Here is a 17358-nt window from a genome sequence, read left to right on the forward strand (position 1 = left end):
TTTAATCATAGCAGATTTCACCGTTTCATCCTGAGTGTTCCATTTCAACAGCAAGTTATACATTCTTGACAAATTCTTAATTTTGGGATCTAGCAATTCTGTTTCCAATTTTTATTTTTCCACCTGGAAGCCAACTTTTTTGTCCAAATTATATGCCTCCATTATTTGATAATAATGGAGCCAATCTTGCACTTTGTTTTTTAATTTTTCAAAGCTCTGCAGTTTTACTCTGTCTCCATCTTGTTCCAAAATTTCCCAATATTTCGGCCATTTGGCCTCCATATTGAGTTTTTTCTGTGCCTTCGCTTCCATTGGTGACAACCATCTTGGGGTTTTATTTTCTAACAAATCCTTGTATCTTATGCAAACATTAAACAGTGCTTTTCTAACAATATGGTTTTTAAACGCTTTATGTGCTTTTACCTTATCATACCACAGATATGCATGCCAACCAAATACATTGTTAAAACCTTCTAAATCCAGCACATCAGTGTTTTCAAGAAGCAGCCATTCTTTCAGCCAGCAAAAAGCAGCTGATTCATAGTAAAGTTTAAGGTCTGGCAGGGCAAATCCACCTCTTTCTTTAGCATCAGTTAATATCTTAAATTTTATTCGAGGCTTCTTGCCCGGCCAGACAAATCTAGAAATATCTCTCTGCCACTTCTTGAAACAGTCCATCTTGTCTATAATTTGCAATGTTTGAAACAAGAACAACATCCTTGGCAATACATTCATTTTTATCGCAGCAATTCGACCTAGCAATGATAGCTTCAAATTTGACCATATTTCTAAATCCTTTTTCACTTCAATCCAACATTTTTCATAGTTATCCTTAAACAGATTCACATTCTTGGCAGTCATGTTAACCCCTAAATATTTCACTTTCTTGACCAATGTTAATCCTGTCTCCTCCTGGAACTTCTCTCTCTCATTCACAGTTAAATTTTTCTCTAAGACCTTAGTTTTCATTTTGTTCAACTTAAAGCCTGCTACCTGTCCAAATTTTTGAATCAGTTCCTATACCCTTTTAGTACTAGATTCTGGCTCCTGTAAAGTCAATACTAGGTCATCAGCAAATGCTTTCAGTTTATACTGTTTTACTCCCACTTGTATACCTTTAACCAGTTGGTCCTTTCTAATCATATTTAGCAAAACCTCCAGGACTGGTATAAAAAGCAGTGGAGAGATTGGGCAACCTTGTCGTGTTCCTTTCTCAATCTTAAACTCTTCTGTAACTACATTGTTCACAATTAATTTTGCTTTTTGTTCTAAATAAATTGCACCTATACCGTTTTCAAAAACTTGACCTACCCCCATCCCCTGTAAATTCTTCTTCATAAAACTCCAATAAATATTATCAAAAGCTTTCTCCGCGTCCACAAATATCACAACTGCCTGTCAGGAAACTGCCATCGGAGCCAAGGGTGGTGGTGAGGCTCCAAAAGGATGCTGGAGAGGGAACCAGCAAGGAGAGAGAGGAAGCCACCGCTGGGGAAGGAAATAGACGTGACGCCAGGGAGAAAGGGGAGTCTGAGGGAACTTCAGAGAGAAGGCTCCAGGACTCTTCCAGTGAAGCCAGCGGGGAGAGCACGGGACCTCCTCTGGGGACACCCACTCTGCGCAAAAAGGTTTCGCGCAGAGAAGGCAGGCGGCTATTGGGTGTGAAAGAACTTCTATGTTGGAAGATTTTCAGGAAACGCCCACTGACGGATTCTGCCAGTGATTGAGACAGTCACGGTGTACTGACTGTCCAGGCTGGGGAAAGTTTTAACCAAACTACTCAGCTTGGAGCAGTTTACGATTTACGCACAGGCAACCCCATACCCCATAACAGCAATCCGTCAGTCTTTGACGTTGTTTGTGCGGAGGGAGCATCATGAGTCAGACCGGAGGAGGAGCAGGCGCAGGAGAGGAAGCCAGGGGAGGACCAACTCTGGAGGAGAGAAACAGAGATTTGGAGCAACAGCTGGCTTTACTAGTGGCGCGGCTAGACGAAAGGCGGACTCAGGATGCTCAGGGGAAACCCACCCCCATTGCAAGAAAGGTACCGGGACTGGTGCATAAGTTTGGGGGCAATCCAAGAGACTATCATGCTTTTAAGACGGAGGTGCAGTATGCGCTGGAACTGCAGTATGATGATTTTGTGGACGATGGTGCAAGAGTTGCCTATGTGATAGGGCATCTTCAAGACGGCGCCAGGGATTGGGTTAGACCCTTGATGGCATCGGACAATGCTGCCTTAAAAGACCTGAAGAAGTTTTTTAGCACCATGGATCACATGTTTTTGAGTGAAGTGGAGGAGAGTGTGGGGCGCAGAGAACTGATGGTTTGCAAGCAAGGGAGCCAATCAGTTAGAGAGTACTGGTCGCGGTTTTCGATGCTAATCCACAAACTTGGGTGGGAAGTGAGCTGGGAACCTATTCAGATGCTGTTTGAGGAAGGCTTAGCCCCTTGGGTTAAGGACGAACTTGCCCGCTCGCCCCGTCCGCAATCGATGGATCAGCTGACCAAAATGGCTCTGGCGGTTGGAATATGCCAAGAGTATGGAATACGCGGTTGGAATACGCCAAGGCTTTAGAGAGGCGGGAAGGGAGAGCAGAGCGTTGGCATGACAACCGGATTCCTGAAATGCCGGCACAACCTTCCCAGCCAGAGGAGCCAATGGAAATCGGAGGCACGCACGCACGCGGGGTTTCAAACTCCGGCGAGGTGCACAAAAAGGAGGGGAAAATGACCAGGAAGTGTTTTCACTGCCAACAGCCGGGACATTTTGCCAGGGTGTGCCCTCAGAGAAAGGCTTGGCAAGGGATGGTGGGGGCAGCGGGCAGTGAGGAGGAGGGGAATTCACAGCAGGGAAACGAGAGCGCTTGGCTGCCGATCAGAGGGCACAGCAGCCAGGCAAACAACCAGTAAGAGTGCCCAAACCAGACCCCCCCCGGTCAGCCATAGCCATAGAGGTGGAGCTAGAGCTTCCCAACGGACATCCTATTAAGGTGAAGGCACTGCTGGATTCAGGCAGTTCCTGCAATTTCTTTAGCAAGGACTTTGCACTAGAGCACCAACTCCAGTTGCTGCCTTTAGAGCGCCCCCTGCAAGTAACGACCATTGATGGGAGAGAACTCCTGGGGGAGAAGTGACCCACCAGACTCCTCCCATGAAGATGAGAGTTTCCAGGCATACTGAGACAATTGCCTTTCACGTAGCCACACTGGCCGGGCCGCCAATCATACTGGGGATGAGCTGGTTGGCGCTGCATGATCCGGTAGTGGGATGGCACCAGTGGACAGTAGCCTTTGGGTCAGCTCACTGCTTAGAACACTGCCACGGGGGGGAGACCCCGAGGATAGCCGTGGCCAGAGTGGCAGGGATGGAGACAGAGGAAAGGATGAGGGTGCCGCCGCAATACGTGGATTTGGAAGAAGTCTTCAGTGAGAAGGAGGCGGATAGACTGCCCCCCCCATAGGTCCTTTGACTGTCAAATCAACCTACTCCCAGGGGCTCAGCTGCCAGTGGGTAAGCTGTACGCCATGTTGGACAGAGAAATGCAGGAGTTGCGGAAGTTTATCGACAAGAACCTGAAGAGGGGTTTCATAAGAGAATCGAGGGCGGTGGGGGGCAGTCCAGTATTCTTTGTGGACAAGAGAGACTCAAAAGAACTTAGACTAATTTGTGATTATAGGAGGTTAAACTCGATATTGGAGCCGGTGACCTTCCCAATGCCCAGAATTGATGACATTTTGACCAGGGTAAGGAAGGGAAAGGTTTTTACCAAGTTGGATCTTAGGGGGGTGTACAATTTGATTAGGATAAGGGAAGGGGATGAATGGAAGACCACCATGTTCACCCCCTTGGGGGCTTTTGAGTACTTAGTTATGCCCTTCGGATTACAACCGGGTTCTGCATGTTTTCAATCGTTCATGCACCACGTGTTGGGGCCCCTCTTGTACAAGAACTGCGTGGCTTTCCTAGATGACGTACTGATCTACTCGGAGAATGAGGAACAGCATGTAAAAGATGTCAGAGAAGTGCTGAAGAGGTTGCAGGAGCACCAGTTGTGGGTGAAGCTAGAGAAGTGCCAATTCCATGCCCGAGAGGTCGAATTCCTGGGTTACAGGTTGTCAGACAAGGGCTTAGCCATGGACCCAAGCAAGGTGCAGGCGGTGCTGGAATGGAAGACTCCTAAGAACCGGAAGGACGTGCAGAGGTTCCTGGGGTTTGCGAATTTCTATAGGAAGTTCATCAAGAACTTCGCACACTTGACTGCACCTATCACCGATTGTCTCAGTAGCAAGAAGAAGTTCGTGTGGACGGCAGAGGCACAGCAATCCTTTGAGAAACTGTCTCCATCTGATTTTAAAAAGTAACCGAAAACTGAAACTAACTAACTTTACTGTTTGAACTGCATTTTAAAAGGGGACATTATGGACTGTTACAAATTGCAACTGTTTCCCTCTAGAGGAAGTCTTTGAAACTGCCACAGGAGCTGGATTAGGTAATTCCCAGCTGTAAGATAAAAACTGTGTGACTGTGAGACTGACCTTGAACTCTTTAAGTGTTATGGCAGATGGAAAGGGAAAGATAGACCAGTCAATCCCAGAAAAAACAACAAGGTCTGGGAAGTCTTGGCAGCAACCTAGGAGAGCCTCAACATCAGGTCCCCCTGCTCCCTCAGCGGCTGCATTAGTACATTCTAAATCAAGAGGAATGTCAACAGAAGAGGCATTAGCGGCTGCATTGGGCAAGATTAATGAGGCATTGGAACAGCTTAATAAGAAAGCAGACGCGACAAATGCGAAAGTGGATGCGACAAATGCGAAAGTGGATGCTGCAACTATTAAAATTGATTTAAACACAGAAAGTATAAATAATTTGGGACAAAAGGTGAATACTAATACAGAAACCATCCAGAAATTGATACAGGAATCTACTTTGATTCGACAGACCGCAGAGGAAGCCAGGGAAAAAGTTGCTGTTGTAGAAGATAAAGTAACACAACTGTAGGCAGAGAGAGTCCCAGATCTACAGAGGCAACTTGATGACCATAAGCTGACGCTTTCTATGATTGAGCTCAAAGAAAAACAGACAAATTTGAGGATTAGAGCCATACCTGAACTGGAGAAGGACAGTTTGATAGAATTTCTCACGCAGGAATTTGCTGATTTTTGGGAATTGGACTTGGAGCAAGAGGAATTCAGAATTGTGAGTGCCTTTAGACTCGGAAGAGGGGGAAAAAAAGGGGAAAAAAAGAAAGAGTGGAATAAGAGACTCTTTGATCACCCTCCGAACTAAAGAAGAGAGAGATAGAATTTTGGGTTGGCACTATCTGAAGACTTTGGAAATACAACAGTCAAGAGTGGAAATTTTTAAAGACGTTCCGAAATACCTTTTGGATCTTAGGTCTAATTATAGAGATTTGGTCGACCTGCTGAGAAGGAGTAAAATTATCTTCAGGTAGGAGTTTCCCCAAGGTTTATCTTTCAGTTTCAAAGGAAGGAAGATAAAAATAAGACCAGTAGAAGATAAAGTGAAGTTTTTGGATAAATACGAAGAAGATCTCCAGAAGGGACTTGGGAAAGAGCCAGAAGCATTGGATAGAAGACCACCAGACAGAGGACTAGAGCAAAGAGCATTGGACAGAAGATCATCAAATAAGGGAATATTGGACATATCAACATTCCTTTGGACTGGATCCCCCAGTGAATGAGACACCAACAACACCAACAGAAGAAGAGCAAGCATTGGGTGCAGTTGGAGGAAAATCAGAGTAATTACACCATGGCGTTGCAAGTATTGAGTTGGAATGTTAATGGACTGAACTCCCCGGAAAAAAGGCGGAGAGTCTTCCATTTATTGAAAAAAGAACATTTGGACTTGATTTGTCTACAAGAAACACATGTGATAAGGCTACACAGGAAGATATTGAGCAATAAAAGACTGGGCCATAAATTTATTTCATCAGATAAAGTTAAAAAAAGAGGAGTGGTACTTTATGCAAAGGAGAGCCTATCACCAAAATTTATGTTTAAAGATGAACAAGGAAGATTTGTTGCAATTGAAATTCAATCACAAGGAGAGAAATTTTTGATAGTAGGTATCTATGCACCAAATGAAGGAAAATCAGAATTTTTTAAGAAGTTACATGAGATTCTAATGGACTATATGGATTATAATATGATTTTGATGGGAGACATGAATGGAGTGGTGTCTACAAATATGGATAAGGCACAGAGACAGGTAGTCACCAAAGATGGTAGACTACCAAAAACTTTTTTTGACATGACTGAAAATATGGATTTAGTTGATATTTGGAGAACGAAGAATCCTTTGGGAAGAGAGGGAACTTTTTTCTCTGAAGCTAAAATGACATGGACAAAAATTGACCAAATTTGGATAACTAGAGGTCTGGTTCCGAAAACTAGCAAGGTGGAGATATGCCCCAAAACTTGTTCTGACCATAATCTGGTGAAGATGGAGATGAAATTGACGCCAATTGGTTCCTTTAGATGGAGGATGAATGATACTTTGTTTAGGAATGAAGAAGTGACCAAGAAGGCCCAAAAAACCTTGAGAGACTATTTTAAGATAAATATGAACACTACAGTGGAAAAAAGAGTAATTTGGGACGCAAGTAAAGCGGTTATGAGAGGATTTTTGATACAACAGAATGCAATTAAGAAGAAAATACAAAATGAGAAAAAGGATAAAATCCTGGAGAAAATAAAGGAAGGAGAGAAGAAACAGAGAGCAAAACCAAAATCACAGGAGATCCTGAAAGAGATAAAGTTATATCAAGTCCTAAAAATAAAGGGTAAAGAGATGCATCTTCAGAATTCACCAGGAGCTGTCTAATGAAGGTGGCAGGCACATCTCTGTGGGGAGAAACTCAGGAGCTGCCACCATGTTCAAAATTAGCCAGGTGTGTTTTGCAACTGGCGCGGGTCCAACTGTAATCACATGGAGATCTCTGGATGCCAGGTTGATGACTGACATCTCCTTCTGGCTGGCCCCTCCAGCTTTCTTAAGCAGATAAGCAGAAGAGCTTATTTATTAAATATATAACTCACTTTTTTATTCAAGGAGTCCATGGTTCACCCCCTCCCCAGTTAATCCCTATGGTGACTGTGAGGCAGGTGAAGAGGCTGTGCCTGACTGCAAAGTCACCCAGTGAGCTCCATGACTATGTGGGGATTTGAACCCTGGTCTCCCAGGTCCTGGTCTGACACTCTAACCACCATGCCACACTTACATGAGCACCTTGAATTGGACCTGGAAACAAAATGGCAAAACAGTGCAGCTGTTTTAAAATGGGGGTCGCTTGATATCTAACTGGAACCCAGCCACTGCATTGTGAGCCCAACTGAAGTTTCTTTAGCAAATGAAAATGTAATCCGATTGAAGTTTCTGAGCCATCTTCAAGCACAGCCCCACAAAGAGTGCATTCCAGCACTCTTGCAGCCTGGAAGTTACCAGAGCATAGAGTCCAGTGGCCAAGCCATCTCTGCCCAAGAGGAGCAATGTCATTAACAGTTGTAACAATTAGGTCCATTTGGAGAAATTTCCCAGAAGACAGGCTGAAGTATTTTTAGATCTATGGTCTTGTAGTGACCCCAGGGGTTAGGGTTGTTTAAACGCATAACCAACCACACACAAAAATCCAGTAACTAAAAACAGCTGAAATCAAGTGATTAAATTGTTTACAACAGAGCCATAAACCCTGATCTGGTGTCTTGGCTTGTTTATTTATCTCCTGCCTTTTTTTGCAGCCGTATAACAAGGTTGCTTATATAAAATCAAAGCTCGAGCAAACTTCAGCCTAAAATATAACGTGTGTGCCAAAAACCACCGGCAGATCCATGATAAATCAAGTTCCTTGGTAGGCAGACCAAGATAAAATGGTCTTCACAGTCCACTGGGCGTAGTGCAGCAGAGTACATTTTTCAGGAGTCGGTTACAAATCCTTGGTGCTACGAATGAACAGGCCGGCAGCAAGACCTGCAGATGGGCATATGTAGTGGGACGGAGGTCAAACCTTAAATTGAGCCCAGAATCAAACCGGCAACCAGTGAAGCAGATGGTGTATTGGTGTAGCTTGATCAGGCAGCTCCTTGTCAGAGCCCTTGTCACCCTTCAAGCGTGTCCCCATGTAAAGAGCACTGCAGTCTTCAAACCTGGAAGTGGCAAGTACACAAATATAATGGAAGCCAGGTCTGGTTACTGCACACCCAATACTGGAAATCTTTGGGTTGTGTAGGGTGACTCGATTGGGGTGGGGTATCAGCTACTGCAATGCTCAGCCTAGATTTTGGGAGCAACCATTGTTTATAACATTATACTTTCTTGGCTGATCTCTCTGCTCATTATCCATAAACAATCCAGTCGGTTTGCAAAGGAAGTGACCTCTAATCAGCAAAGGGAATTAGAAATAAGGGGACTTGCTGCTGCTAATACAGTGTGTGAACTAGGAAGCTGGCTGAGGCCGTCAAAACCCAAACAGTTATCTGCCTGTCCATCAAAACCACATAGCAGAGTCTTCTGGGGATGTACCACTCCAGGCTGTAACTTGGAGGGAGGGGACTGGACTGTTGAATCAACCCCCATGTAATGAAGGCTCCTTATACGTTGCCCCCCCCCCCCCCCGGCACATACAGGATGAGGTTTAGCCAGGAACACCTCCGTGTAATGTACTAGAGCTCTACGTTCAAAAGAGTTCTGTATATTTATTTCTGCATAGAATGGCTTTTGAAAAAGTGATTCCCATCCTCCCCCATGCACTACCCGCAGTCCCAAACAGCACAGTTCAGGAAGGATTCCTTTAGTAAATCATTTCATTATGTGTGTTGCTGTTGCTTAATGCAAGAAATCCAGAATATCACCCAACTGCCATTTGCCTCCTATGCTGGAGACAGCATGCCTCTGGGTACCAGGGAATCACAAATGAGAAGAGATGCTGCTGCACTCAAGCCCGGTTTGCAGGCTTCCCACTGGGGCATCTGGTTGGCCAGGGTGCAAACAGGGTGCTTGACTTCAAAGGCCTGATCCAGCAGGCTGACTCCTCTGCTCTAATTCCCTGAAGGTCTGGATCACCCCAAGCACCTCTGTCCCATTGAGTCAGACCTCAGAAACATCCCATGGTCAAGGCAACACAGAAAGTGAGCTGTTTTGTCAGCTGGGTGGTCAGGTGGAGGCATGATCCTAGGTCATTTAGGGATTTCAGGCTGGCTTGCTTCTTTCCTCCCTGCTGTGCAACTTGTGTTTCCAGCAAAGCAGATGAGAACAACCGGAACAGATTCCCCGTTTCGTCTTGGGGAGGGTCATGCACTCTGTATCGCTCAGCAGCAACCAAAACAAGAGTGTGGCTTCCTTTTCAGCCGAGTGCTGCTGCCTGGAAACAGAGAGGCTGCAACGGTGGGTGCAGAGTCAGCAGCCAAAGCAGCCTTCGGTAACAGAGTCAAGGAGTTTTGCAGTTCTTGTGGTCAGAAAGAACAAATCCAGAATAGCGGCAGTTGGCTGGAGGAGGAATGCCTGGCTTGGCTGTTGGAGTGCTGCTCAGCAAGCTTTCACGTCTTGCTTTTCATGAGCCTTATTATCGTTCATCTTCGTTAGAGTGACTCGGCAAGGTTCCCCGTCTCTGGCTTCCTTCCTGCTCACTGTGGCTCCGGAACAGCCTCCCTTAGAATGGTTCCCTACAGCGAGAGGGGCAGTGGTGGTGTAATGGTAAGAGTGTAAGACTAGGACTGGGAGACCAGGATTCAAATCTGCACTCAGCCATGAAGCTCACTGCCAAAGGACTGGTCACTGCCTCACAGGGCTGTTGTGGTGATTAAATTGTGCTGAGTGGGGAAGAATCACGTTTTCCACTTTGAGCTCCTTGGAGGAAAAGGTGGGCTATGAATACATGCAACCATAGAATCTTAGATTTGTAGAGTTGGAAGGGTCCCCAAGGGTCATCTAGTCCAACCCCATGCAATGAAGGGATAAAAATGAGGTAAAATAAAAGTTTTGGACTACAACTCCCATCATCCCTCAATGTTAGCCACAAAAGGCTGGGGCAGATGAGAGTCGCCATCCAAAATATCTGGAGGGCACCAGGAGAGCAGAGGCTGTTCTGGAGGCTGGAGAGGAGGATCAGTTGGGTTTTGCTCAGCGTTGAAAGTGTTATAGTGCAGGTACCATTGCCTCTGTTGCCCACGCTGATTTCCCTTGTCATCTCTGATCCAACAAGTGTGGCAGGCTTTTTTTTCTATTACAGCAACCTCAAAGCCTGCACAACCTGTGTGACCAGAAGCAGGAGAGGGATATCTGCAGGCCTTGACACCTTTCAAAGTGCTTTGATCCCTGGAGGAGGAAAAAGCAAGCCACTGTAGCCATGCAGCCAGTCTGTTGCTGGACTACAACTCCCATCAGCCCTGAGCAGCAGGGGCTGATGGGAATTGGAGTCCCTGGAGAGGCAACACATTGGCTAGTTCTGCATGCTTGTCTCTGAAATGCCACACAAATCCCTGCGTGCCCCCCATGCCGTTTTCCTAATGGGGGCTGCCCTACATTCCCCCCCGTTCTCTTCGGCTTGGTTGCTTCTCTGCCTTGGGGTGCAATACAGGAGACAGCTGCAATGATTTCTCTGGGGATTCAAATCCAGAGAGAGGCAAAAGCTGCATTCTTCCTGATGTGGGGCAGCTGAGGCTAATTCGCCATCCTCCTCTGAAAACAACTGACTAGCACGAGCCTTTCCAGATACCAAAAGGGCTCAGATCCAGCTGGTTCTGGCGTGGTTTTCTGTAAACAGACTTCCCGGAGCCACTCCTGATCCATCGCTTGTTGGCTGCAGCCCAGAATGTTGCACTACAGAGAGCAGGGCGAAGAAGTTCATGCTGTATTCGCAACAGAGCTTTAGTAGCAGGAGAAGGAGCTGTGCAGAGGTTGTTAAAAGGTGCCTCTGTCCTCGCATCAGGTAGCTGTGAAACTGCCTTGGAGTGTTGTCATCACCATTGCCATCATGATTATGTGATGCAGGAATCTGCTTATAGGATGTAATACAATAGATAAAAATAAACAAAACCAGAAAATTTAAAACAATGTGCAGTACAAAATCCCTGCAATGCCCAGCCAATAAAATATTAATAAGGCAACCTCAACTCCCCACCCAGTGTGGTGTAGTGGTTAGAGCAGTCTTTCTCAACCTTTTGTCCCTAGCTGTAGTTGGCCAACAACTCCCACCATCCCTAGTAGGCAAGACCAGTGGTCCAGGATGCTGGGAGTTGGAGTCCAACAACAGCGGGGGACCCAAGTTTGAAAAATGACCTGGAAGCTCAGGGTTCAAATCCCCACTCTGCTGTGAAGTTCACTGGGTCAATTTGGGCCATTTGCCGTATCCCTGCCTAGCCTACCTCGCAGGGTTGTTGTTGGGGTTAAGTGAGGAGGGGGGGAGCATGTATGCTGCCTTGCGCTCCTTGTAGGAAAGTTGGGATATAAATGCTAATAATTGTAATTAATAATTAATTAATAGTAATAGATCGGCACCACAGGCACCAGCTCAATTACAAACTGCCTGAGTGAACAAGAAGACCTCAGATCCAGCACCTAAACAGGGGGATGCAGAGTGGCCATTGCTAGTTATTGTGATATTCAAAAGCAGATATTGTGCACTGTGCAAGAATGAACGCATGGGGAAAGCTAGTTTTGATGGCAAAGCACATGGCTTTCATGCTCTGGAAGACCCAAAGAGCCATCGTTCTTGTGATGGGAAACACACCTGGTAGCATTGCAGATGGCGGGTGGTGGAAGACTTCTGGCTGCACTGGGAAGTCATTGGATCAAGGTGGTGATTGAGGCACGGGGCCAAGTGTGGCCCTCCAAGCCTTTCTCTCCGGCCCTTGGAGCTCTCCCCGAGCCACAGCCTTCACCAACTCCACTTTGCATCCTCCCTGAGCACCTTCACCTGACTGGAATGTGCCCATAAACTCTGTTTGGATGGGGGGGGGGAGGTTGAGTGTGTGCATAGCAATTGCTGCCCTGCCCATTGTTGCTTCTGGCCTCACCCACCACTGACACACAGGCCACAAAAAGCTGCCTAGAAGCAAATGCAGCCATTGAACTGAAAAGGGTTCCCCATCCTTGGGCTTGGGTGCTGGGCTTTGTCTAAGCTGGCCAGCTGCCCCATTGCTCTCCTTTGAGCAGCTGACTTTGCTGGTTGTTTTGAGAATGACACAGGTTGCTTCTGTCCTGAGAGTCTTGCATTGGCCTGAAATTAATGGCAGCAGTCAGTTTCATTGGCACATCCCTGGTTTCCCCTGTGGCAACAGGGTTTGTTTGGAGGGCTTAGATGCCCCTGGGCTGTGTGTGGAGTGAAACCCATTGTCGGCTAATAACTTAATTGCCTTAGTCCAATTCCTTCTTCACTTTCAGTTAAATCTCTTGGTGCCATCTGGTAAGGTGCAGCAAAAATAGAGATAACCAGGGACAGAGCACATTTAAAGTTGAGTTTGATGTGCCCTTTGCACAGCACAGGAGGCTAAGACATCAGAATCTTGTTTCAGAGTCTTAACCTTGAGGCCCTTTCAGTTGCGATAGTGTTCAGGTGCAGAGCAAGCATTAGAGGGGAAAACCTCATGAGAGCTTAATTTTCAATGAAGCTCTTCTAATCAGCCAGTGTGTTTGTTTCTCTTGGGGAAAATGCTTTCACTGGGATTCCCTGGAGAAGTGCTGGGAAACCCTCTTCCCTTTGGCTCCCAGCTCCTGTTTGTTTACAGCAGCTTGACCTTTCAGTTTCCTTTTCAGGCTGTGGCCTGCGAGTCACCTGGTGGCAGCTCCTTATAGGGACAGCCTTGCCATGTGGTGGTGGGTTTGTAACAAAAAACTGGGGTGATTTGGCTTCTTTTCTGCCTGGAGAACAGAGTAAGCAATGAATTCCACGTAAAGGAGTAAAAAAATGCTTGTCCATTTCTTGGTAGCAATTTTTTTTGCCAGGGGGAGGAGGGTTGTTGAGCTTCTCCTTTCATAGAATTATGGAGCAGGAAGGGACCACGAAGGTCATCTAGTTCAACCGCCTGCAATGCAGGAATCTTTTGCCCAGTGTGGGGCTCGAACCCACAACCCTGAGCTTAAGAGTCTCATGCTCTACCGACTGAGCTATCCAGTTGTGCATTCACGATTTCAAACAGCTTCAGGTGTTTATTGAACCTTAATTTATTTTTTAACAACTTTCTAGCTCTTCTGAACTGTCAAAAGGAGGGGAAACCATCTGAGTCCAGGCTGGGGAACTTGTGGCCTTCCAGCTGTTGTTGGACTACAGCTCCCATCATCCCTGACCACTGACCATACTGGAGGGGGCTAATGGGAGTTGTAGTCCCAATGACACCTAGAGGCGTGCAGGTTCCATACACGTGCTTGGAGAGGTTGCCTCTGGGGATTTCGTTGTATCTTATAAGCTCAGGGCAGCTTGCTTGGGTCTGGTGGCACCACTGTGGCCTGGGTTCTGTGCTTCTGATATGGGGCAGAGAATGCTTCTTGGGGCCTAGCCCTCTCCTGGACAGAGCAAATCCCTGCAAGGCGTTTTGAAGGAGGCGCTACAGATCCAGAACTGGCAAGCGTTGGCTGAGGCCCTTGGAAAAGTTCTCTCTTTTGTCACAGAAAGCAACCTCTTAGCTTTGTGCTTTTTTTCTTTTCCACATTCACTAGATGGAAAGCTATGAGCTCTGGGAAAACTGCCTGCTGGGATGCTTCTGCTAGTCATTAGTGAGAGTCTGGTAGGCTTTTTTCGGCATTGGCTGTGTTTGCTCCAAACGATGGAACTAGTCCTGAGGCAGAAAACATTAACCAGAAGGCCAAAGTCAAGGGGCTAAAGAGAAAGGGGTCATCTCTCCCTGCTTGCTATGGGTCTGAACAGTGCTAGCCATCCTTGGATGTTGGCAAGATTCGTCTTCAGCCATAAGTGGGCATAGGGGAAGAAATTTGGTTCGGTTTGCATTTTAATGTGGCTCTCCTTAATTTGCACTTCCTGAAAGAATATGCAAACTAAATAGACCAGGGGTCAGCAACCTTTTTCAGACATGGGCCAGTCCACCGTCCCTCAGACCATGTGGTGGGCCGGACTATACTTTGGGGGGGGGGGCGGAAATGAATAAATTCCTATGCCCCACAAGTAACCCAGAGAAGCATTTTAAATAAAAACACACATTCTACTCATGTAAAAACACGCTGATTTCCGGACCGTCTGTGGGCCGGATTGAGAAAGCAATTGGGCTGCATCCAGCCCCCGGGCCTTAGGTTGCCTATCCTGGAATAGACCCTATCCTTCAACACCTGTGATTCTTCGGATTTTGCAGCAAAGTTCTGTTAAAAATGCATCTATTAGGTAGAAAGTGTACTTAAAAAGGCATAGTTAAAATAATATGCAAAAGTGTATTATCATATCTTCACTTATACATAAAAATGTAGTGTGTTGTCATGCTGCTCTCCTGGCTGCCCATCGCTGCAGTGTGAGGAAAGGCCTGCTGGCTCAAGTGAGCTGTTTAACGCAGAGGGGATGGGGAAATTAAAGCAAGCGAGGCTTGGAGCAAACTGTAGGGGAGAAGTGGGGCAAGCTGTGGGGGGGATAGGTGACGGGTAGTGTGAGGTGTAAAGGGAGGGGGCACATAAGGTTTGGGGGAGGGCAAAGGGGTAGACTGGTGGATGAGCACAGCCTGCAGGGGTGCCAGTCTCTACTTAATTATACAGTGGTACCTCAGGTAACATACGCTTCAGGTTACATACGCTTCAGGTTACAGACTCCGCTAACCCAGAAATTGTACCTCAGGTTAAGAACTTTGCTTCAGGATGAGAACAGAAATCGTACTCTGGTGGGGCGGCAGCAGCAGGAGGCCCCATTAGCTAAATTGGTGCTTCAGGTTAAGAAGAGTTTCAGGTTAAGAACGGACCTCCGGAATGAATTAAGTACTTAACCTGAGGTACCACTGTATTACAGAAACTGTATCCCTGTCCATACATGGATAAGCCACAGTTTTCGGGTTTCAGGCAGGAAAATTCCTAGCCCTACTTGGAGAGGGTGGGGATTCAACCAGGGACCTTCTGCATGCAAACCAGCTGCTCTAGCGCTGAGCTACTGGCTAGTCCATGTTCAGTAGCTCTTCTTTAAGAGACCAGTAGGGGCCTGTCACCCCTGCAGCCCTTTCAGCTGCCTGGTCATAGAATGATGGAAGGAATCCTGAGGATCTTGTCCAGCTCTCCCTGCAGTGCAGGAATGTGCAGCTGGCCCATATGGGGTTCGAACCTGCAACCTTGGCCCTAATCAGCACCACGCTCTAAGCAGCTGGTCCTTGGCCTCTTAGCCCCTCCTTCACCATTGGAGCACCCAAAGTAGTCCATGGGCCCATAATGGCTTCAGGACAGTTCAGCAAAAGGCGTCCAGAGATGGGAGTCAGGCTGAGAGCTCAGAGTCTGAGAAAGAGATTTTGCAGCAGAATGAGGTGCTGTCACATCTTCTGCCCGTTGCTGTGTAAGGAGTCATCTGCAGTGCATATCTGGCTTTGGAGAAGCACCTGAGAGAAGCACCAGAAGTTCAGGAATGTTTGATCTTCCATCCTGCCTCTTTCCTGAAGGTGACCACCAACAGCGCCTTACCTGAGAGCTACAAATTTGGTTCTTGGACCTCTCCACTCTTCTACCCAGTGCTGCAAACTCACTCTCCAAGAATCGAGTTCCCACAGGTGTCCTATTCTCTGTGGTGACGGAGGTCTGGGAGCCTTGCCATGCCAGGCCTGACCCCTTTATTGCTGCCCACCCATGTGCACAACTTGAAGCTTTCTCCAAATTCTTTGCTCACAAAGGGGTTGCCCGGAGATGTGGTGGCAGATGCGTTTCCCAGGCTGCCTGTGCAATGGAAGCCTCTCAGCTGTTCCAGTGAATCCATTGAGTGGGGAGTGAGTGGGGGCTGGTATTTTGTCTCCTAGTGCATTGAGAGCCAGGAATAAATTGCTTTTCAGTTAGAACTAAAAGCATGCAATTGAGATGACTGCTCTGTCTGAGACCAGGGTTCTGTACCCTTTTGCCAGAGAAGGACCAGCTTTTACAATGAGGGTTGCAACCTGTGTGTCTTTTGGAGGCAGGATCCACAGGGAAGCTGTTAATTGCCTGCCTCTGTAGCAAAGCTTTTTGTGGGGCAGCAGTATACCGGAAGTTCCACTTAAGATGTGCCATGTTTGATGGTTGTTCTATTTGGTTTGCGTTCATTTGCCTCATCCCCATAACTATATGTGGACTGATTAAGGAGATCAGTTTCCATGCCTGAGCCTTCCAGTAACAGAGAGATAAAATCACCTTTATTTAAGGGGGGGGGGGAACAAACTCTGTTTCACCCACATGTTCAGGGTGGTGATGTTCTTCCCCTTGTTTTTTTTTTTTGCAATCCATGAAAGCCACAGTTATGTTCGAAGCCTGCTATTTGATCTGCCATTAGCATCCTAATAAGGAATCTAATTCGCTAGAAAGCCTGACCCCTAAAGAGCTAAAAGATTGGGTGGAGTTTTTTGGGTTCTTTTAAGCACACTCTCCAAGGCTTGAATTAGAGTGGCTCTGGTATAGAAATACTTGGCACATGGTTTTGAAATCCGTCCACAAACCGAACATTGCAGGGTTCATCACTTCTTCTTTGCTATGTTAATGTGGAGGCTTGCACCTCCTGCTTCACCCATATGGTGTAGTCTAGGCATGTCCAAAGTCTGTTTGGGGGGCCTAATTCAGCCTGCCGGTCAGTTTAATCCGGCCCCTGCGGCAGTTTATTTCTTGGGGTAAAAATCCTAAAAAAAAAAAGCTCAACAGCTTCAATCCTAAACAAAGGTCAGTAACTTTGGTCAGCCCTTTGGTTCACTTCATCAAATCTGGCCCTCTTTGGAAAAAAGTTTAGACACCCCTGGTGTAATCCATGGGTAGGCAAACTAAGGCCCGGGGGCCACAGCCAGCCCAATCGCCTTCTCAATCCGGCCCGCAAACGGTCCGGAAATCAGCATGTTTTTACATGAGTAGAATGTGTCCTTTTATTTAAAATGCATCTCTGGGTTATTTGTGGGGCATAGGAATTCGTTTATTCCCCCCCCCAAAAAAAATATAGTCCAGCCCACCACAAGGTCTGAGGGACAGTGGACTGGCCCCCTGCTGAAAAAAATTGCTGACCCCGGTGTAGTCTTCTCTCTCTCCCTCCCTCCCTCTCTCTCTCTTTCTCCCTCCCTCCCTTTGTGTTAGGTTTTTTTGAGCTTCTTTTAGGTGCCATAATGAGCTTGATTGGCTGTGCCCGGATGGCACCGCTGCAAAAGATGTGCTGTCAGTCCCCCAGATGACATCGGGAGCACTTGCAGCTGCGAATGAGCA

General features: G+C 46.8%; 1 protein-coding gene across 4 annotated transcripts in view; it reads left to right on the forward strand.

Moving 5' to 3' along the window:
- DOCK11 (dedicator of cytokinesis 11) overlaps positions 1-17358 on the forward strand; it is a 163748-nt gene that overhangs the window by 3651 nt on the left and 142739 nt on the right. Inside the window, exon 1 of one of the 4 annotated variants that reach the window (XM_079962610.1) lies at positions 13698-13742. The exons of the other annotated variants lie outside the window; for them this stretch is intronic. Coding sequence (XP_079818736.1) covers positions 13713-13742 — 30 coding nt within the window. The 5' untranslated portion in view covers positions 13698-13712. Of the gene's footprint in view, positions 1-13697; positions 13743-17358 lie in introns of those variants that run through there. 4 annotated transcript variants of the gene reach the window in all.

The sequence above is a fragment of the Podarcis cretensis genome, assembly GCF_951804945.1.
Source record: "Podarcis cretensis genome assembly, chromosome: Z".
Taxonomy (NCBI): domain Eukaryota; kingdom Metazoa; phylum Chordata; class Lepidosauria; order Squamata; family Lacertidae; genus Podarcis; species Podarcis cretensis.